At 40.5% G+C, this 19,655-nt stretch overlaps 1 protein-coding gene across 3 annotated transcripts; it reads right to left on the bottom strand.

The window, feature by feature from the left end:
• Positions 1–1,118: 1,118 nt before the first annotated feature.
• On the bottom strand, positions 1,119–15,050 carry LOC119741228 (acyl-coenzyme A amino acid N-acyltransferase 1-like). 3 transcript variants are annotated; one of them, XM_038216967.1, is made up of 10 exons: positions 14,969–15,050; positions 14,340–14,476; positions 12,951–13,075; positions 12,082–12,360; positions 10,536–10,705; positions 8,223–8,339; positions 7,067–7,152; positions 5,742–5,853; positions 4,582–4,789; positions 1,119–2,989 (listed from the first exon to the last, which is right to left on the bottom strand). In XM_038216967.1, exons 1-10 carry the CDS (start codon positions 14,999–15,001, stop codon positions 2,871–2,873), a joined length of 1,386 nt encoding a protein of 461 aa, XP_038072895.1. In that variant the 5' UTR covers positions 15,002–15,050; the 3' UTR covers positions 1,119–2,870. The 3 variants fall into 3 exon arrangements, with proteins under 3 accessions (XP_038072895.1, XP_038072896.1, XP_038072897.1); XM_038216968.1 differs by having other exon boundaries at positions 12,082–12,339; XM_038216969.1 differs by lacking the exon at positions 14,969–15,050 and adding an exon at positions 14,868–14,933.
• Between the last annotated feature and the right edge of the window lie 4,605 nt (positions 15,051–19,655).

Here is a 19,655-nt window from a genome sequence, read left to right as displayed (position 1 = left end):
TTAAGTCGACCTACGATGTGCTCGTACTGCGACTGAACTGTCGGCATCTGAGTGAAAATGTCACGCCCAGGTCACATCACTGAGAAATCGTGGATTATCATGGAATAATTAGTCGCAGTTCTTGCATAACTACTGTGGGCATAGCAACTCCAAGCTATATGCTCCAAAGTTTTTGAAATATATTGTAACTATACTGCAGTTGAAAATGCTACTTATTGAAGAATTACTACTGAATTACAAACAGCAGCTGCTTTGATAATTGACTTATGTTGATAAACATATGTTGATAAATACATGTATATATTTCTTTACAAAATTAGGTTTGCAATGTATTATTGCTTAAACCCTAAAAGGGCCAGGTTGAGGGGGGGGCGGATTTCGCCCCCCCCCCCTTCAACTTTTGGATAAAAAAAAACATTCGAAGTTGGAGACATTTATTTATTTACCCAGACTATTATATATATGCCCAAACAGTGAAAAACTGGTTTCCATTGGGGCCCTGGATGCATAACAAATTATTAAATTTCTTGAATATTGTTAAGTACCGTATTACAAGTTAAACACATAAGGAAGATTACATTTGTGAAACATACGACGAACATTAATATTTACAAATACTTCTTGCATTAATGTTCGCATAACAGACATATGATTCAATCGGCTGTTCCTAATGTATCCGTTAAATGTTACTCGGTCAGAATTCCCATTTTGTTATTTGTGTATTTAAGGCAATTCTAGGATTATACGGTATTCATGCATTTTGTTCACTTCCAAATCATACAGCCAAAGAATAATGTTCAAAAACTATAACCTGTTCAATTTTCAGCTCATAAGATGATCATAGACAACCTCTCGGATGACGATGATGATTTTTAACAGAACAAAAACCCACTCCCTCATCTCACGACTGCCATATAAGCGCAAATGGTATATGTATGTGTTTTTATGAGTTGTTCATGAGTTAATTGCCCAGGAAGCAGGTGCTTGTTGTCGAGGTGGTGAAGCCACCTCCCTGTAAAGCAGGCTAAGCGAAGCCTCGTTTAACTTCCAATTTGTTCATTGTTCAGATTTCTGTAGTATACATCATATACCCACAACAAATAAAAGGACACGTCTCAATTCTTGCATGATTATTTGATTGTATTAAATATCAAATAATTTCAGTAGGAAATACATTGTTGATGTCCAAGTTTGGCAGTGAGCATGCATAGCATCTTGACATGGCTGATCACAAGAAGTACTAACATATATTTTTGTATAATTGATACTGGCGATCAGTATCGGTTTATACAAGTGAAACTGAAATAACTTCTGAAGGAGGAAAACAAAGTTATTCAACTTTATTTTATCCACTCAACTTAAGAAGCCAAACAGGGCCAAAAACAAGACACCAATCTTTGGATTGATAATATAAATATAATGTTATAACAATGCATTATTAATTTACAATATTTTTTTTTTTACAATTATAAAGAATGCAGCATTACAAAAATTTATTTCATAGTACAAGGTATATTGTTACATGTAGCCCATGGCAGCAAGGCACATGTTGGCAACGTAAAATACTGATTTCCAACTCTTGTATGACCTATTAGTTTTGACATTTGAACCCTTAACCTTATTAAATCCGTACCGAGTTTGACTAAAAACAGTACCAAGTCTGCAAAGACCAACCACTGAGTCATTGGTCCTGCAGCATTATGTGAAGCAGAGTCTCTGCTTCACATAATGCTTCAGGACCAAATTCGCCCCAATCCATCACAAATCCACCACAGTTATAGGTGGATTTTTATGGACAAGTTTGGTACTCATGGCTTGCCTACCAAAATCCCCCAAAATTGGGAGACGGATTTAGATGGAATTGGGAAGCTCAGAGTAAATGTAATGCTACCCTCTGATTTAAGGGGGAAAACACTTGATTCGCCGATGTTGCTTATCTCAAATACTAAAGCAAATCTAACGGAACTGGCCCCACACTGTGATTGTATTTTTACTCACCGGAAATTAATAGAGGAATAAGTTAAATGGATAGAATGTAGTATCCAGATGACACTTCTTTGGTTGTTTACAAAGGCTATGGAGAGTCGAATGCATTTCCAACAAATTGGAAATGTTTCTCAAAGACTGACCTTCATTGAGATAATATTTGATGAAAAAAAGTGGCGTCGTGATGCAACATTCTTTCAAGCTAAATTGTTATTCACAGGAATATCTGATCAAATATTTTTATATACCCCTCTGCCCCACATAACAATGTGTCACATACAATCTCCTGCCCTAGACTAGAATGTTAAGTCTAGTTTCCATATCCATGCTAAGCTTACGCAGACTGCACAGACTGCACAGACAGTGTGTGGAATTCAACTTTGCCGATCGTCTGGGAGATAGTGTGCGTCTGTCTCGGTTGTCAGTGACATTTGCAGATTCAGTCAGTGACATTTGCAGAATGTTTCCATATATGTCTGCATTGCAGTTTGGGGCTTGTTTGCATTGCTCTCTGTGGTTCTCACCTCGATGTGATAACTAGGCTTTTCTTGCTGTCTGGGAGCTAATTGATCTTCTAGGGAAAGGGAAATCCTTCAGTTGGAAGTTACCATTCCCCACGTGTGGTTTCCACCTCGACATTCCTCTTTCTACAGATCATAGCTATAAGGATGTCTTAATAAACAGATTCATTGATGGGTTTCACCCACAAAACAAATCAGATTTTATGTGGCTGAATTTCATAATTCAGTAATCACCAGAGGCAATGATTGTATGAACTTGATCTGACCACTCAAAAGTAATTTGCTTCTGTCTTTTTATAAAGCGCATTCTTGGTTCTAGATTTTTGCAGATTGAAGTATACCCGTGTCCATTCCTATTGGTGCTCAAAGCTTGGAATAGTCACTGCCACAGCACTTATGCAGGAACTTGACAATCTTGGGCCAGGAGTCCTCGTTTGCTTGTGCCGTGCCCTTCACTGTACCTCCATGGTCAACCACGTTTCCTGTAGCAACGAAAAATGAATCAAAGTAGAACTCGAACTACCAAAACAGTTTTTTGATTACAAATACCAATCTAACAAACTATCAAACTGCTCATGGAAAGATGACCTATAACAGAGCTGAACACAAATCTGGCTAACTTTTTTCAGGATCTGTTGTCAGACTTGAACCTCAGACCATAAACTCTATGACACATAATGGCTCGGTGTGCGAACAAGCAAGACCACTTTTGAGAGCCTATGGACAGGACACACCTCGTGCACCTACTGGTTCTTATATTATACTTATGGCTCAAAGTACAAGTACGCATTGCATCCACATAAAGCCGTAGCATCTTTGCGTGACTGTCAGGCGTCATCGGGAATGTTTTTCGAACATCTCTCCCAGTGGTCTCCCCCAACTCTCCCTTTCTTACCAATGAGGGGGTACTTGTACACGGAGCCCAATTGTGCCCAATCAAAAAACATACAGCAGTTTTGAACGGTGATGCGACAATCTTGCAAAGGGCTTTTCAAGTATTTATATGTCAATTCATCATTAAAATAATAATACCAGTCTTATATAGCTCACGTATCTACCAATAATTAGGTACTTAAGGCGATGGTAATTATGTCTAATCAATGAAGTTTATGAGAAATATGAGACCCATTATGTAGCACCTTTATAAGGGTATACAAGGTGCTGCGACGCATATTGCAGCCACTGCCAGAAACTAATGAAGTGCCTTGCTCAAGAGCACAAGCACCATGTTCCCCGTCAGGATTCAAACGCAAGGACCACGGCACACGAGTTAACACCGTAACCATTGGACCACAGCACTCCATCCCCACAAGGGGAAGTGATCAGGTTCTCTTGGAAGCAGTTTTGAGTAGAACAAATAAAACTTGAGTGAAGAGGGAAATTCAAACCAACGATGGGATGGGTCGAGAATGATGGGTCAAGGATTACACCTCGGATGACTTCTGTTAAAAGTTCTTTAGATTCGAATAAGGACCTCAGCTTCACCTTTAATTTCAGGCTTTGGTGTATGCACACACACAAGTATTAGTGGGGTGCTGTGGTCCAATGGTTACGGTGTTCGACTTGTGTGCCATGGTACATGGGTTCAAATCCTGACGGGGAACATGGTTCTTGTGCTCTTGAGCAAGGCACTTTACCGTTATTGCTCCGTCCTTCGGATGGGACGTAAAGCCGTAGGTTCCATGTGTTGTGTAATGCACGTTAAAGAACCCAGTAACACTAATTGCTAAGAGAAGGGCTTTGCCCCGGTGTTTCTGGCAGTGGCTGCAATATTCGCCTAGCATCTTGTCAACCATTATAAGGTGCTTCATAATGAATCTCATATTTCTCACAAACTTTATTTACCTATCTTTAATAATACACATAATCTCCAGCGCCTTGAGTACCTAATTGTTGGTAGATACGTGCGCTATATAAGACTCCGATATTATTATAGAAGTACAAGTAGCAAATACCAGACATGGGTACAAGGGTTGATGTGGGCTATACATGTGTTAGCCCAAAGTTTGATATAGTAGCTTGTGGTCGGGCTCAGTTTTTGGCAACAATTTGAGAGTTTACATCAGCAATTTACCTAAAAATGCCGAGAAGGACACCCCACTGGCAGGTACATATGGAACCTCAATCAGGTGCCCGGCATTTGGATAGCTCAGCAGTTGATGGTTGTGACATCCATGTCTCTCCAGTCTCTGTATGGCTTGTTGTGCGTAGTGGCAGCTGTCCCATAGCCTATCAGAGTCTCCAACGATGAAGAGAAACTTGCAATTTGGAGCATTTTCAAGCTGTTGGGAAACAAGTCATTATTCCTGAGTACCCTGTCTCAAATTAAAGACGTTTTGCAAGGAAGCTTTCTGAAAAGCCAGCACTGCATCTTGCAGAAACCCAATATATAGTCCATTCTTACCACTTTATCTTTCAAGGACCATCCCTAACAGTCCTGAATCCTCCAATTTCAATATGATTTTGCACACCCCTAGGGAGTTAGGGTTAAGATGACTGAAATGAAATAACAGAAGTGGGACTGCTTCCTAAATTAATCTTGAAAAATCCTACGGAACTTCCTTGTGTATTTTGAAGGATCTGAGAGGGTAATTGGATTAACAGACTTAAATTTTCAAATGGGATTAAAGGTAGATTACATCATTTGCAGCTATCCAAGTAGTAAATGACCGACTTACTGTTTAATAAGCTTACTTGGTTTAAAGATAGTAATGGCACTAAACTCCCTGTGACATTATTCCTTCTGGCATGCTATCATTTTGAAAAAAAAAAACAATAAAAGAAGGTCATTTCCAAAGATGCGTCTAAAGACACATTTTTAGAAATTTCCGTAAGTCATCCGTTTTTTAATTCGGCGAAGCCTTGCATGGGTGCGCGCAAACGTTGACACAATGCACACGCTTTGTGTGGTTGCTATAATTCATCGGTTCAGTGCGTGACATCGCATAGTTACAATCGGCTGAATTAAAACGCTTCCATAAATCAGCACAAAAGCGAACGATGAAAACGTTGTCACATTTGTTTTAAATAGAGCTTTAGGAAATTTTAGTCAGTTTAATGGTTTGGTTTACTGAGTTGTTCGTTTTAACTGTTTGTGTAATTGTATACATGTACATGTATGTAACTGTTTCATAATGTGTCGATGTTTTTAATGTATGCGAGCAATTTAAATTACCCCTGTGGGATATAATAAAGATTACTTGACTTGACTTGACTGGAAAAATGACGATTTACCTTAAATATTACACCCTCCTCTTCTTTGACATCATAGACTCCCTTATAGCAATCAAACATATCTTGAGCTCCGTCCGTCGACGCTGACGATTTGATTCCTCCAAAATCAAACCTACCAAAAAATTTTAAGTTAAAGTAAACAATTGCTTTTCTCTTTCTGTTGTAAAGATGGGATGAATATTAGCCCAGGTTGAACGAAGTCTTCATTGCATTACGACTGACGTCCAGGATGACAATTCTCTACATAAAACCACCCACAATTTTGACCAGAGTTTTGTTATGTTTTACCTCGTTATAGAAGCTTATTTCACACCTACATATTCTATGTGTCCTTATCTGTTGGGCTGATGGGTTCAGGAATTCCATATGCGATGCTGACCAACGTTAATCAGGAAAATAAACTCTAAAGCAACGTTAAACTTGTACGTGTTTGTAGACTCTCATCTGCAGTTTCTCATCACCATACTGCGCCGTACAAAAGCGCACATGCTAGCGCCCTCCTTGGCTGGTTTTGGTGGGAACGTGCAGTGACGTCACTCCAGCCAACCGAAGTCATGAAAACACTCCACCAATGACCAAAGCCGAAACATGTTTCTGGTCACAGTCGCTAAAACATGCCCGGTCATTGGATAGGCGACCGGGCTTACAAGTTAGTGCGCATGCGTTTGAGGGTGGTAACTTAGCCTGGTTCCATTTAGACATGAGCGTCGGGAATAATTGTCAGGTCTGGGAACCAGACTACTGGTTACTGAGCAAATCAAAATTACAACCAAAATTTGAAGATAATGAAGTGTTTTGGAGAGTGAAGCAAAGCAAGGGATAGCTTTTGTAACACAACGCAGTACTGTTAGTGGGTTGAAGGCCTATTTTCACATAGGACGCTTTGTCCCGCAACAGTGTCGCATGTTCTTATAACTACACACAAACTGACAAATCAATTGGCGTGTGTACATTTTACATTTGGATCTACAGACATTTTTCAAGTGCAAGGGCGGATCCAGAACACAAGTTTTTTTTGGGGGGGGGGCCAAAAAATTTTGGTCCCCCAAAAAAGTGGGTCAAAAAATTACGGCGTGGGGTTCGGGGCCCGCTTATAAGGGCCCCGAAAATTTTTTGGATTCTAGATGCTCTGTGGTGCGATCTGAGGCAATTTCTGACCACTTTAACCAATGTTTTTTTGAGGAAAAGATGGTGGTGTACTCATTGCCTGCCTTTATTGCGACGTCACATAAAAAAAAATTGGTTTCGTTTTTTGGGGGGCCATGGCCCCCTTTGGCCCCCCCCCCTGGATCCGCCCTTGTTCAAGTGCAGTCTATTATGCTTACTCAACAAACGGCAAAGCTTCTCCATTCAGGGTCATGGGGAAACTAGTGTAAACATGGGCACCGCTGATACTGACTACAGCCTTTACCTGATGGAGAAAAAGATTCACACACATCGACTGCTGATAAACTGAAATTTGAAACGAGAACACAAATAATGGAATTTGCTTTGTTGAACGCATCCAGTGCAGCTGTGATTTGTTTTGCTGCACAGGGTGAGTAAAAAAAAAGCGAAAGCCAAATGTAGGTACCATTGTTTTAGTGAAGCTCTGCAAGTAGCACTTTCAAAATCTAGGATATGGAAGCCCAATCCATAAGCATTCTTTTAATACAAGAATCATTCGAATCACTCATGTACTTTTCAAGTTATGGAATTTTCAACACAACCAGCGTTTTAAAGTTCTGTCCACAGATCACAAGAAGGTAAGTGCTCTTTCAGCAAAACGAAACGAAATCACATTGGGATGTGTGTGAATTGGTTTCATTTTGCTGAAAGACCGCACACCTTTTTTTGTGATCCGTGGACAAAACTTTAAAACTGTGGTTGTGTTTAAAATTCCGTAACTTTAAAAGTACATGAGAGATTTGAATGATTCTTGCACTTAAAGAAAGCTTATGAATTGGGCTTTCATATCCTAGGTTTTGAAAGTGCTACATGCAGAACTTCACTGAAACAATGGGCCCGACATTCGGGTTTCGCATTTTTTGACTCACCCTGTAGTTATTACTGTAAAGTAACGAAGTGAATACATCACGCGCACAAATATGTGTGTTGAAGACATAAGCGCGTGATTCAGTGTGGATTCAGCCCCTGAACTAATATGCGCGCGTACTTCATTCATTTGCACTACACTGCCCGGTTCTAAATGACGTCACACTTTGGTACTCTATTACGTGCTACCTTGTAAACAGACTACAAGAACAGCATTTTTTTCTTGGCTTTTCCAAAATCTATGAACACAAAACTTGAAGAAGGTTGATATAACCAATATTTGCTATAAAATACTAACCAAAAATCCATCCACTTCTAAACATTACAGCAAAAGCAGATGTTGTAGATACAATGTACTTTTTATGAGGACCCTTTGCACTTATAGTTGTTTTAACTTTGAAAATATGCAGTGATGAGCTGTCAAATTGATGGAATTTGTTATCTTGCCTTTTCAGGGAATTGTGAGACAGTTGCCAGGACATTTTGTGCCCCGATAGAGATGCCAACCATTGCAATACCGCCTGGCTTGACAAAGGGCTGATCAGCCATCCAGTCAATAGCTTCCTAGAAAAAAAAAATTACCAAAAATGATATCAGTCACGACAAGACAATGATAAAACAGAATGGTAGTGGTTATTATACCTAAACCTATCAGATAATACATATTATATTTTATACCCATGAAAAGTACAGTACATGCACTACTTGTGTGATTTTGTAGGGCCCCCAAAACCTTGTGATGAGGACACTTTGTCAATGTCCGTGGAACAAGGTTGTATCTCCTAAAATGGGCCGTACGTGAAATGCGAGCTTCAGAATGTCAAAAGGTTGTATCTCAATCACTTAACATAACCCACGCATGTTTACGTTACCTAGTGTGGACATTCCATTGCTTTCGTGTAGTTCAGAAAAACCAGTAAAAAAAACTCGTTTTTCTCAAACTGTGAAAACTCTTTCAACCCAATTTTTTTTCTAAGATTCCCTTTAGTGTTTCTCTTCATTCTGCCACTATAAACCTAACCCAAAAATGCCTCTAAACCTGTTTTCCAGAAATGGGGAATCGCTGTGTGGACTTGCCCAAGTCCACACAACGTCTCCTCTACCTGGTTTATGTGGACCTCCTTTGTTCGGCAGTCCACACAGTGAATGTAATGCCTACCCAAATGTACACACAATGTAAATGGACTTCAAGTTACAACCTTGTCGCACCGACGCGACGACTTGAAGGTCCCCACAACTCAGTCCAAAGTTTACAAACAACAAGTCTTGCATGACATCTATCAAAATGATCCCTGCCAGAGCTTAAAAATGTGACGCCCAAAAATGCGACGCCGGTGGCACACATGGAAACCATACTTTAGATTTACACCTGGATGTATAGAGAGTTGTGATAAATACCATAACCAAGTGACTACATTGATGCACACATTTTGCCTCCTTTTACAGTCTTTTCATAAACATCTTTTCGAATTGGTACAAACTGTTTCTGTTATTTATTTTGCTTGCTTTTCTTTGAAAATTAAAATTTAGCAGTTGTATTTTATGGGAAACTTAGGGTGCTAATTTTGGTCAATTTTCGGGGACAGACATACACATGTGCAAAATAAATGCGCATGCGCATTGTTCGAAACAAAATCAGTGTTCTGAAAACCTTCAGCAACAGTGTAGTGTATGACGACGGTATGGTATTTGGACAATTAGTTAATCGTTTTTGGTCGTATATTTTTGGTCAACCTAGGGGGCTTATTTTGGTCAATTTTCGGGGACAGAGAGACAGACAGACAGACAGACAGACAGACAGACTGACCACCAAGTGACATGAAGAAGCTCCTGCCAGAGCTTAATAGTTGCATCTTTCGAACCAGATCAAGGCACATAAAGATCCAAGGTTGAAGACTGATAAGACGTACATGATTTTTTTTATCTTTTTCTGACCAGGAAGTGAGCCCAAACTCACAGCAAGCTGTCTTCTGATGAGCAATCATCTCAGACCACACCTGCCCACCCCCATGTATATATCACCAACAACACAAACCAACTTTCTTCACCAAAAGTTTGTAGTGACCATAGAGCTATATTAAATTATTAGAGAGCTAACTCATATACAAAGTGATGCCTGCTGGGCGCATCCATGTTTGTGCACAAACCTATGGAGAACTAGAAATTTTGTACGGCTTTTGTACGTCTATTTGCATATCTGCATTTGTATTCCACACCGGTGCTTCATTGAAGCGGATACGCCCAAAACTGGAAAGCATGATCAGCAGATGAGAGTGTCATTTTGCTCTATACAAACAGCGAAACGTGTGCGCTTACCTCCACTGCAAATGTTTTTGCCATGACTTTTTTTAACCGTCATGACGTGTTTAAGTTGTTTGCGTATCTTCTACTTGCGCATTGCATTTAGAGTACACCTTTAAAGTTCAATCCATCTATTTTGATTGTGTTCTACAAACACGCACATGAATTCCAAATGTCTGCACCCACAGCGGCTTCAAAGATTCTCCGCGTGCAAGAATGAAGAGTTAGCGCTCTACTAATTTAATATAGCTATATGGTAGTGACTCATGTCTACAACCCATTTTACTTGGCTCGACTCAAGTCATTATGGGCAAATTTAATCGGCTCAAACTGAGTCACTGCGAGCAAATGACTCCACCAGTTTCAGGTCAAAGGCTCACACTAGGATTAATATGACGACTCAACCTTGTCAATGACTCGAGTCACAAAGTTCAGTGACTCATACAGCACTACCCTCACCTTAAAATATTCCAGCTCCAAGTTCCACATTTGAGAGGGCAGGTCGTCATATTTAAAATATGGCAAAGCATAGCAGGCGAGGCCGTGATATGCCAGTATAGCTGCTCTAGTCTCTATCAGTCCCCCCGTTGATCCATACATGTCGATCACACCAGGGAACGGACCTGGGCCTGGTATCAAAGACGAACACAAACACTCTTTGTTCGATATATTTGATCCACATTACGTCGAAAAAAAAAGGGGCACATTATAACTCTTCTCTTCTTGTAGTTTGCATGAAAATTTCTATCTGCAGACGTAGAAAAAGCAGGGACATTGTAAGCCAAAAAGGGTATTATACTGTGAGAGATGTAGGTTTGCCCCGTACTTAGAATAAACCATTTGGGAGTTAAAATTTAAATAAAATCTGAATGCTGACTTAATCCAATGCTTTGCACGTTTTAACTTTGCACTCTCCCTACCAAAGAGACTGTTACTATATCACGTGATTCAGGGGAAAGTCTTAATGCTGGCAGCCCCCAGCTCCGGCATGGTCTGGTGTCTTTGCGCCATTCTCACCCATTGTGAACAAAGTATTAATGTTAAGCATCCCTTGCCCTGAATCATGTGATTAGCAACAGTGTCTTTGGTCTGGAGAATTCAAAGTCAAAATGTGCCAAGCATTCTGAGCAAGTCAGTGTACCAGACGTTTTTTTTTTTTCAAATTTAAATCCCAAAGGGTATAGTCACTCGCAAATGGCTTATTGCTAATTGTGTGTACCAATTAGTGCTAAACTGTGGGGAAGAAAGTGGTACAGATTACTTAAAGATTCACATTCACAAAAACATGTTGCGCTTTTGATCATTTACTGAGCACACATGTACATTGCAAAGGTCAGGGTGACAAGAAATCCCATCAAGTCTTACATTCACATAGAAAATGTTGTTTATTTACATGTGACTAGGCAACCATGTACATGTATCACCAGCAAATAAAGCCATCAAATTACGAACCAAAGCCTTCAACATTGGACTCAAATGTAAACCAAGCGAGTAACATGTCACTGTGGGAAATCAGGTCCTGTGTGTTTGACATGTTTGAAGCAAAGTTTTCAAAGAGCTACAAAGTAGGACCTGCATCAAGACTAGCACTCCCAGGGTGCCATTTTCAGGGGACCAAAATTGTACCCCAAAATTCTTACATGAAAATCACAAACTTTCAAGGTAGAATGTGTCCAACTATATGTGGAAACAGGTTTGGCGTCCAAAATGGTGCACCGATATGAAAGGACTCCTTTTTATCGTGTTTATACATGGGAACTGCAATTTCTGTTGTCCGCATCCCTTCAAATCATGCAATGCATATTGATGGATTTGTTGTAGGGGTGATCAAGCAATCATTGTGAATTTACAATTCCACACATTTTGTAGCATATCCACGAGTCTTGTGGGGAGAATATATTTACCTTTTTTCCAAATTCCTTTTACTGAAATCAGTCAGTGTCCTGAAAAAATGAAGCCCAATTTAGCCTACTATCATCACAAATCAAGCTTCTTTTCCAACTACCTTTGGGTTTGAATACAGACCCCCTCAAGCGTCCGCTGTGGACCGTGATCCTCTCTACGTTCTGGCCCATGTACCACCTCTCAGCTGTCGTAGTAGCCTCCGGTTCAGCCGTCTGCAGTGTCATTGTATCCAGATGACCACCGTGTAGAGAGAGGTGCACCGTCATAGGTTTTGTGACATCTTTGCACACAATACGGGCACCAAAACGCTGGCCAGGTGAGGGAAGCATGCTCCACAACAGACCCATAGGATCAGCATCTTGGCGGGAAATGTTTCCAACTGTTAACTGTGCATGGAAACTGATTTATTTCTATTATAAGGGTCTGTGAAACTTGGCTTTGTCTCCGACTTCGTCTGCAGTACACAAATACAACATGGTTTGTGGGGGAGGGGTGAAAACTAATGACCCCGAGGCGTTGGATGATTGGCACTATCTACATGTACATTGCACAGTGCCAACAGATAGTCCCAATCATCCAACACCAAGGTATCATTTGTTTTCACTATTTCCCCACAAAAAAATATGTTGTATTTGTTTTACTATACCTCATAAATATTCATCAGGCAGCTGTGGTATTTCATTGGTCCAGTGTTTGTGCTAGACTTTCGAAGCGCCGCGCTTAGCCGCTGGAACACATTTTTGCCAGGGGGTGCTGAAGCATATTCCAGCACCCCAATCCAAATAGTTGGGGGTGCTGCAGCACCCACAGCACCCCCCCCCCCCTCGTTCCCGCGAGCTTGCACAATGCCAACGTTTTAAATCTTATCTAATCTCATGATGAGGTCAAAAAAGGAACGATATGGACTCGTTTGCCAGGGTACTATCTTACGACATATATGACGCATTACAATACATGACAAATCATTACCATTATACGTCCCTCCTAGCGACCTCTGATCAGGGACTGATACGACCCCCCTATCATCAGCGATGTAATGAGCATGACCCTCAAACTTCACTACACCATTCCGGGTTTCCTGCTCCAAGACAGATCTGGTAGAACAAAAACCCCACAATCAAACACAATAAAATGAACACATCTCCCTAATTAACACTGCTACACTTCTAGTAGTTGAAGAACACAAAAACAAGTACAGGTACTTACAAATATGACAGCATCAGATATGAAGTGAATCGCAAATGATGAGTGAAGACAAAGGAAAACAGAGGTAAAGTGTTTTGCCCGAACACACTTACATAGAATCCAAAGAAATAATTTTCACCACCTAAAGTTTCTGTATATTTCATTCAGGGTGACCGTAAGGTCAGAGCCAAATTCTGCTAAATGCACATCAAAAATCTGTCAGATTGATAAAAAAAATCTGCCAAATTACCTAGAATTACTTGAAATTCACTATAAACACTTAAAATCACATGCAGATTGGTAGTGTTGCCTTAATTACATGTAAGGTTCAAATTACATTATAAACAATCTATAGTCACATACAGGTGTTATGAAATTATCGCCTATATTTTGGGCATTTTGAGGTTCCCAGTGAACCTCAGCACCTAGACCAGCCAACCTGTCCCATTAAGCAAGGGTTTGTTTGAAAGGATTGAAGCTTTTTAAAACAAATGTACTATTTTTTGTTAAAATTTGCTGTTTTTCTGTCAAATCACCATTTTTCAGAATTCTGCCAGAAATCTGCCAAAAAAAATCCATTCTGTCAAATTTTTTGTCAAACTCCTTTTTTTAACAAAAATTCTGTCAAAGTTAGCCGAAAATCGGCTTGAACGGTCACCATGATGTCATTCTTTTTCTCACTCTCTCTCTCCCTTGACAGCACATAGGGACCCAACAGTGAAATGTGCCTTTAAGAAGAACATACATGTACATCTAGGCACCTTGTATACATTGTAATTCTTATTTTTGACAATATTATAATCAAATGCTGTTCTACACAGCCAAAATACTGAAAATCATCACAAATAAATTAGGAGAAAATTGAAAACAAGTGATTCCAGGCTGTGCTATGAAAGCCATACATGCAATGTTTCAACCAAGTAATTCACAGTTAAATGCAGGAAATTCAGGTAGGGACATCTTCGTGAATTCCTTGAAATTTTGCTTCAGCGCTATGCCGAAAACATGGGAAATATGTCAATCATAACAATGCATTGTAAAGAAAATAATCCCAAAACATATGTCATCTTCCTTCAATGAATTGATCCAATTAAAATTAGTGTATTCATTACTTTTCAACTTCACATTTGTATTGTTTGCACAGCAAAAGATAAAGTGGGTGAGATTGCTTACCTAATAGTCACACTACTATTGGCCTCTAATCCAGTTGCTTTAATGTCCAATTTCGAGTCAATCATGGACGACGCAGGCGTGACTGAAAGGAGTCTAGGCAGGGAAACCCGGGTGCAAAAGGACCGTACAGCAGACATCTGCATGGACAAAAGAGAGAGATATTAATCTGCTTTTTTACGTGGTTGAATTGCAAACTAGCGTCATTCCCAACTTTAGTTTGGACTGAAACTATAGATTCACAAAACAAATTTTATATGTATCCTGACATTTCGTTTTGAAATGTTGATCATGTTGATACGCCAACGAATCTGGAAATTTCACGAAAAATAGACATATCTGAAAAAGGCAGCACTTTCTGATTAGCCTATAAAGAGGGTGAGTATGCTTCTAGAGCAAAAAAAAAACCTACAAAAGTACAAACTAAGCCTAAATGTGAAAATCAAAATTTGGCAAAGTGCGACACCTGGACACGTTTTTGTACATGTGTGTGTGGCCTATGACCAGTAAATAGGCCACATATGGGGCTACCATATATAGCCAGAGATTTTGGGGTGTATTTCCGAGTGGCGGGGTATTCTGCAATTACTCCTCAACTTCAAACAAAACAGTGAAAGAGCAAAATGTCTAACCGCAGATCTCCGCATCACGACGATGAAACACATGAAAAACAGGCCAAGGGTGCCGCCATTATAATGCTATTCGCGCCTCGACTTTGGAGGGCGCTACACATTATCAAAAAAAAAAAAACATTCGCTTCAGACGCGTCGCGTCCAAAAGCGGCAGGCTACTTCTATTTAATTATTTTTCCCCAATTTGTATTTCAAGTCCCATTCTTCACCGTGTTCGTTTTTTAACCAACTTGTATCTTACCGAATTTTGGCGACGATTCTCTCTTCTCTTATGGTCACTCAGGAACCTTTGAGGGTGGCCCCAATCGATGAACTCTAAGCTGCCGAGGGTGGCTGACCCGGCCCTGGTCAACGGTGCGCTGGATCATGAGCTGGGTTAGATAGCCCCATCGATGAGCAGTTGACGATCTTGTCATTAGATCGAGACACACTCTTGGAAAAAAATGGTCCGGTTAACATAGTTAACTTATTTCTTATGATGGGACTGCGGTTTGGCCGAAGTCAATATTGAGCATGATCAGCTGACTGATAAGGTTTACGTACAAAACCCCGAGCCAACGAGGTTTTTGTACAGAAAGCTGCCGAACCACGTTTTTTGCGAGAGTGTGTCCGTAATGCTTGTAGCCTGTCGGTAATGCTGAGCCTGCATACTGCCAAAGTTACCAGTGGCATCCCTACATTTTCTCGTGCAAATAGGACCCATTTTGGACCCTAATTTTATCCAATCTGCTCTTACATAAAAGCCCAAAAGTTAGGGAGATGATCCTCGGCTATATTCGCACGATTCCACCGATTTTTAAACTAGACGGTCTCGTTTTTTACAAAATATTGTGGGGGGGGGGGCACTTTCTATGTAAATTAACGACTCGCGTAGACATTTTTGAAACCAGTGGCGTCGCCAAGGGGGGGGGGGGGGGGGGGGGGGGGGGGGCACGTGCCCCCCCCCCTGGAAAACCTAGTGCCCCCCGAGTGCCCCCCCCCCCCCCATCAAATGCTGGTGCCCCCCTATCCTCTGCAAAATTCTGCGCGTTGTTAAAATCATTACCTCAAAAATAGCAATTTCTTGAGATATCTTCAGATAGAATTTAGCATCAAATGTGGCACCATTTTGCATCTAGCCCATCCTCCCCTTAGACCCCTCCCCCAGGACGGCGATCCGTATCCACCTAAGTGCCCCCCCCCCCATCAAATGCTGGTGCTCCCCCCCCCCTGTGCCCCCCCCCCCCCCCAGACTGAAAAGTCTGGTGACGCCACTGTTTGAAACCCTAATCAAAATTATTGCGCCCGGCCGCTGTCGGTCTTATTACGCAATTATATCTTCTGTCTAGACCCCCCCCCATAGCCCCCCCCCCCACCACCACCACCACCACACCGAAAAATAATAGTAATTAAATACCGTTTAAAAATGTGCTCGTTTATTCAGAAATTCATGAAGCATATTCAAACTGATTGGGTGTTTCCAAAGTGTCTTTCCCATTTGCAAAAGTTCTTTTTGAAAGCCCATCAGCCATTACATACTAGAGACACACTCTTGGAAAAATGGTCCGGCTAACATTGTTAACTTCTTTCTTATGATGGACTTGCGGTTTGGCCGAAGTCAATTGAGCATGATCGGCTGACTGATAAGGTTTACGTACAAAACCCCGATCCAACGAGGTTTTTGTATAGAAAGCTGCCGAACCACATTTTGCGAGAGTTTGTCCGTGATGGTGTAATTATCAGTTATTAAAGTAGAGGCTAGTTTCGTTATGGTGGTGACGATGTATCGATCTGCATCGTTAATAATAATAATAATTAATAATTACGGACATTTTTACCGCGCCATTATCCGCCATAAATGACGCTCATGGCGCAAACAAAAATTATATCAAATCAGAAATAACAAAACAGTTAATTTAACTAAACAAGAATATTCTGAGTGGTCTGAAACAAATAGGTCTTTAGGGCAACTTTAAATTCAGAAAGCGATGAGATGTTGCGAATGGCGAGGGGTAGTTTGTTCCAAAGATGAGGACCTGCGTGAGAAAATGATCGATCAACCCAGATTTGTGAGTGTGAGGGACAACCAGCAAAGAAGCATCAGAAGATCTCAATCGCCTGGATGGATTATATGGAGTTAATAGGTCTATGTTGTATTCAGGAGCTGAATCATGAAGGCAATGAAAAACAAGCAGTAACAGTTTGTACTTAATCCGGTCAGCAACAGGGAGCCAATGCAGAGACTGCAAAATCGGGGTGATATGGGTTCTAGAGGGTGTCAGGGTCACAATTCGAGCGGCAGAATTTTGGAGTCTTAGACGTTAGACTGGTATAACCGGCATACAGCCCAAGGTGTGGTGGCTGACTTCAGATTGTTCTTCAGTCGATGAAACCCAAAGGGTCCGGCGATGCAGGTTCAGTTTTGAGCTTATCCCAATTTTCTAGGTTGGGTTTTATAACCAATCATGATCTTCATATTTATAACCTCCCCCGTCCGTAGTAGTTCTTTTCTTTGTCTGTCGCTATTTTGAGATGTTTTCTTGCATATTGCTGGACCGTTTCCATTTTCTCTGCGTCCTCACTATGTCCATTGCATTCGTCTTCAGGTGGCAATCAATAAGTCGCCAGGTAACTTCAAATCACGGCCCACCATATCAACTCGCGAGGTATACACCCCATTGTTTCATGGATTGAAGTTCGGTATGCCGTCCTGACGTATGGTAAGTGTTGGTCCCAATCACGTTGGTTGTCTTCCGTGAACATGGACAGTACTTTAGTACTTGGTCAGTTGGTGGTTTCGGCATCTATGTTTCTGTCATGCACGATGTGGTTATAGTAGTTGTCTTAGGTCTTGTGCGTCACAGAGTCAGTGATGTGTTGGGGCAGGTCATTCCATAATTTAATGGTCCTTGGGGGAAAAAAGTTCTTGAATGCATTTGAGGATGTTCAAGTTGTACTATGTTGAATAGGTTGTTGTTCCCCCTCCTGATCTCTGTACTTTTGGTTGAAGATAGTCTGAAGCATCGCTGTAAACGGTGTGAGTGATTATCTTGTGGAGTTGATCGAGTCATCTGGTGGGTTTCCCTTCTGTCAGTTGACTTCTCCCATCCAAAAGACGATAACCTGTTGGAGACACTACTACTCTGTCTTGCGTGATCTCCATGAATTATGTATAGGTTTCCCCGGCTATTTTCAAACTGACGGTTTATCATTCGCTTCTAATGTTCAAATTCGTCAATCAACATCGATTTAGTGCACTTCCAATGTTTAATTCGTCCTCTGTCAGGCAATTTCAAATGCACTTCACAAAATTTCAAACAATGAGCACACATTTTTGTCCAGGAGTCTCGTCCATGCTAAAACTTGTTATTCAGAAATCAAATTCGTCTATTATCATTTCAACACCATTCTACACAATAAACAATCAAATCATCCTGATTTTGGTATTTGTGCTTGCAGCAGCAACCGGGTACGACGACCCAATGTTTTAATTACATCTTTCAATAATTCGAACCTTTAAAGACTTGATAGTATTTACAGAACTATCATCTATTATCTAGGCGTAAGAGCCTTTCATTATAGACACATTTAAGTGATCAATTAATTATACAGAATTATACCTGAGACAACACTCTTTTTGCAATTGTTATGATTAATTCTAATTATTCGTACCCCATTTGATATTATATTTAATCTCATCGCTGTGATGACTACCAGGTACGACAGTGTTTTAATAACGGTCATTCAATAATTTGAACCTTAAAGACGTCTTGATGGAGACAATATTTACAGAACTAGGGTCTATCATTTAGGCGTAAGAGCCTTTCATTTATCATATTTGCGTAATCAATACTAGAATTAACCTTGAGACTTCCCTCCTCTTTACAATTGTCATGGTTATTTCTGAATAATCGTTCCACATTTGATATTATATTAAGGCAAGCTTTTCAGAATTATCTCTTTTGGTTTTGTACAATACCAGATATCTTCCGCTGAGGATAAATCACGCATACTATGGTGCATGTCTATTCAGACTTGTTTGCGTTCTGAACGCATTAGATCGCTAGAACAATTCTAGCATCTCATCTAGTAGATCTGATCTTTATGAATCTTACTGCCAACCTGTAAATCTCGTTTTATACCTCCGTCAGAAACTACTCCGACCATACCTTGATTGCCACTTGTGGATTTCATTTGAACCTTTAAGTTTCACAGAACTTTCCTTTAGGCTTCAGAGCCTTTAGCTAAACTTAATTGAATAATCGCAAGATACCACTCATCTATTACATTATGGCTGTTTCTGGAATTGTACCCCATCTAACATTGCTGTGTTGACTGCCAGATACGAAAAACCAAAACCATATTTGGAAAAATGGAAACGTACACCTGAACTATGCAAGACAACTCCTTCAGGCAAGGGTAGCAATGTTCGTCTCTTATAAATACTGTTTGAGACATTGAACAACTATGAAATTACAACCAGACTTAACAACTGTGTTAAAAATTGTGTGTTGTCGTTGCTGCTCGCAAGCGTGAAGTGATCTACCTTCAATCCAACCACGCACACATTCCTGTGCCACTCCCTATTCAAATTACGCGCCCTTAACCACTCTACCGTGTCTCATTTACATATCAATGATAAAGCAGATTTATTCTAATTCGTCCCGGTACTCAACCGAATAAATCAATATTTATCATTTCAACACCA

This window comes from Patiria miniata, unplaced genomic scaffold (genome assembly GCF_015706575.1).
Source record: "Patiria miniata isolate m_02_andy unplaced genomic scaffold, ASM1570657v1 HiC_scaffold_5, whole genome shotgun sequence".
Classification (NCBI taxonomy): domain Eukaryota; kingdom Metazoa; phylum Echinodermata; class Asteroidea; order Valvatida; family Asterinidae; genus Patiria; species Patiria miniata.
Note: the sequence above shows the minus strand (reverse complement) of the source record. Positions and strands in the feature narration are given on the sequence as shown.

Bases quoted from the DNA above. Each gene is read 5' to 3' on its own strand.
- LOC119741228 (XM_038216967.1), bottom strand. From the start codon at position 15,001: ATGTGTTTCATCGTCGTGATGCGGAGATCTGCG. The intron at 13,076-14,339 runs GTAAGCAATCTC...TTGTTCTACCAG, and splicing joins AATAGTAGTGTGACTATTAG to ATCTGTCTTGGAGCAGGAAA. The intron at 2,990-4,581 runs GTAAATTGCTGA...TCGTTGCTACAG, and splicing joins GTCCTTCTCGGCATTTTTAG to GAAACGTGGTTGACCATGGA.